Here is a 3,156-nt window from a genome sequence, read left to right on the forward strand (position 1 = left end):
CTGTAGTCCTAATCCTTCCAGGTGATCGATGCAGGCATCCGCAATGGGATCCTGTGAGGAGTTGGCCCACAGATTGAAGTCCCCGAGCAGCAAAAGATGTTTGCTGTTAAGGGTATAAGTGGATATGAACTCTGTTAATGATGGTAGAAGCTGCGATTTTGGCCCAGGTGGCCTATAGCAGAGGAGAATGTGAACAGTCTCCTGGGGGTTAGTTTGAAGTTGAAGAGTAAGGGTTTCCATAAATGGAAGAGGATTTTGAAGGACCGGCTTAGTGATTGCAATATGAAACTTATGGATCACCGCCAGGCCTCCTCCTCTTTGCCCTATTCTGTTTTCCGTTATAATTCGATAATTTTCTGGCACCAATTCTCCAAGAATGGTGTTGCAGTCGTCTGAAAGCCAGCTTTCTGTGATAAAGAGGCAGTCTAGATCGTTTTGTAGTAAGAAATCGTGGATTTCTGATCAGTGTTTTACTGCCGATCTTGTGTTGATCAAAGCACATGATATGTGCTTGAGCTGGGTTAAATGGTTGAAATTTTTGATGGTCGATCGTTGATCGAATCTCAAAAGTTGGTCTATTTTTAAGGCCTTTTTGGTGACGGCTGGTAATACTGTTGCGAATTGTCTCAGACCCCAAATCGTTTCTGCAGAGTATCGCAGTTTAACCATTGTTGCCAGTCACCGGGGGGGGGGATTAATTGCAATAGAGGGAAGATTCGCTGAATCCTCTGGCTTGGCCTTGGTCCAGAGGAAGGCAAAAAAACCCTGGCAGTGCTAAGCCAATTTGCTGCCGCAGGGAAAAAAATTCCTTCCTGATCCCTGAAAAGCCAACGGACGAAACCCTGGATCAAGTACTGTTTGGAATGGGGGGGGAAGGGGGGGAAGAAGGGTGTCACTGTAGCTGAGGAGTACCAAGATGGCCGCCGACTGGGCCACAGGCCTCAGGTTTGGGGGCAGTTTGGCTTGGTGGGTATGAGCTGGTTGTTAATCCAGGGGAGGATGGGATCCTCCAGGGATAGGGGGATGATCCCTGACAATTCCAGGAAAATTTCCAGGCTGTCAGTGCTCCTTTTTGCGGCGCTGAAGCCGCGGTCTTTCCTAATTGCGGCGGCCGCGAATAAGGCCTGGTCTGGCGTGGATGCGGGAAAGAGCCGCAGATCGCCAGAAAAAACGCTGCTATGCGCGGCGGGTGGCCGGGGTGATTATGGGTGACTGATTGGGGTGCATGCGGCTCTAAGAGAAGGTAAACAACCGCAATTTGGATCGCTGGAGTGGCTGTCCTGAAAAGGACGGTCACTAGCGATTCCTGGGGGTGGAAAGATGGCCCTGAAAGACAGGGTCTTACCTGAAGAGAGGGGCCCACGAAGGGAAGGAAGGAGCCGGTCCTATGGGCTGCAAGTTGATTCATGCAGCAAAGATTGTAGGAGCCTGCCTGCCTGTCTGCGGTGTCTAGCTGGCTATCTGTCTGGTCCCTGGAGAGAGCAGACTCGTCGGGAAGCGTCCTACTCCCTCACTGAACTGACACTGACTGATTATCCAGCTAATGACCTCTTCCTCTCCTTCTTGCCTCTTTTTCAATTCTATCTTCTTCTTCTTCTTCTTCTTCTTCTTCTTCTTCTTCTTCTTCTTCTTCTTCTTCTTCTTCTTCTTCTTCTTCTTCTTCTTCTTCTTCTTCTTCTTCTTCTTCTTCTTCTTCTTCTTCTTCTTCTTCTTCTTCTTCTTCTTCTTCTTCTTCTTCTTCTTCTTCTTCTTCTTCTTCTTCTTCTTCTTCTTCTTCTTCTTCTTCTTCTTCTTCTTCTTCTTCTTCTTCTTCTTCTTCTTCTTCTTCTTCTTCTTCTTCTTCTTCTTCTTCTTCTTCTTCTTCTTCTTCTTCTTCTTCTTCTTCTTCTTCTTCTTCTTCTTCTTCTTCTTCTTCTTCTTCTTCTTCTTCTTCTTCTTCTTCTTCTTCTTCTTCTTCTTCTTCTTCTTCTTCTTCTTCTTCTTCTTCTTCTTCTTCTTCTTCTTCTTCTTCTTCTTCTTCTTCTTCTTCTTCTTCTTCTTCTTCTTCTTCTTCTTCTTCTTCTTCTTCTTCTTCTTCTTCTTCTTCTTCTTCTTCTTCTTCTTCTTCTTCTTCTTCTTCTTCTTCTTCTTCTTCTTCTTCTTCTTCTTCTTCTTCTTCTTCTTCTTCTTCTTCTTCTTCTTCTTCTTCTTCTTCTTCTTCTTCTTCTTCTTCTTCTTCTTCTTCTTCTTCTTCTTCTTCTTCTTCTTCTTCTTCTTCTTCTTCTTCTTCTTCTTCTTCTTCTTCTTCTTCTTCTTCTTCTTCTTCTTCTTCTTCTTCTTCTTCTTCTTCTTCTTCTTCTTCTTCTTCTTCTTCTTCTTCTTCTTCTTCTTCTTCTTCTTCTTCTTCTTCTTCTTCTTCTTCTTCTTCTTCTTCTTCTTCTTCTTCTTCTTCTTCTTCTTCTTCTTCTTCTTCTTCTTCTTCTTCTTCTTCTTCTTCTTCTTCTTCTTCTTCTTCTTCTTCTTCTTCTTCTTCTTCTTCTTCTTCTTCTTCTTCTTCTTCTTCTTCTTCTTCTTCTTCTTCTTCTTCTTCTTCTTCTTCTTCTTCTTCTTCTTCTTCTTCTTCTTCTTCTTCTTCTTCTTCTTCTTCTTCTTCTTCTTCTTCTTCTTCTTCTTCTTCTTCTTCTTCTTCTTCTTCTTCTTCTTCTTCTTCTTCTTCTTCTTCTTCTTCTTCTTCTTCTTCTTCTTCTTCTTCTTCTTCTTCTTCTTCTTCTTCTTCTTCTTCTTCTTCTTCTTCTTCTTCTTCTTCTTCTTCTTCTTCTTCTTCTTCTTCTTCTTCTTCTTCTTCTTCTTCTTCTTCTTCTTCTTCTTCTTCTTCTTCTTCTTCTTCTTCTTCTTCTTCTTCTTCTTCTTCTTCTTCTTCTTCTTCTTCTTCTTCTTCTTCTTCTTCTTCTTTTTCTTCTTCTTTTTCTTCTTCTTTTTCTTCTTCTTTTTCTTCTTCTTTTTCTTCTTCTTTTTCTTCTTCTTTTTCTTCTTCTTTTTCTTCTTCTTTTTCTTCTTCTTCTTCTTCTTCTTTTTCTTCTTCTTCTTCTTCTTCTTCTTCTTCTCCTCCACTTATTGCCAATATTACCAATTTTTAAATTATGGATTGTAAATTAAAAGTCTTGTCAAAAATTTACA

The 3,156-nt window shown here is 41.3% G+C and overlaps 1 protein-coding gene across 1 annotated transcript; it reads right to left on the reverse strand.

The window, feature by feature from the left end:
• Positions 1 to 1,540: 1,540 nt before the first annotated feature.
• Positions 1,541 to 2,914, reverse strand: LOC120928353 (golgin subfamily A member 6-like protein 22; the record flags this gene model as incomplete). Its single annotated transcript, XM_040339451.1, has 1 exon — positions 1,541 to 2,914. A coding segment is annotated over one exon (1,374 nt), but the record flags the coding sequence as incomplete, so codon positions are not given.
• Positions 2,915 to 3,156: the final 242 nt, after the last annotated feature.

This window comes from Rana temporaria, chromosome 2, assembly GCF_905171775.1.
Source record: "Rana temporaria chromosome 2, aRanTem1.1, whole genome shotgun sequence".
In the NCBI taxonomy this organism is placed as follows: domain Eukaryota; kingdom Metazoa; phylum Chordata; class Amphibia; order Anura; family Ranidae; genus Rana; species Rana temporaria.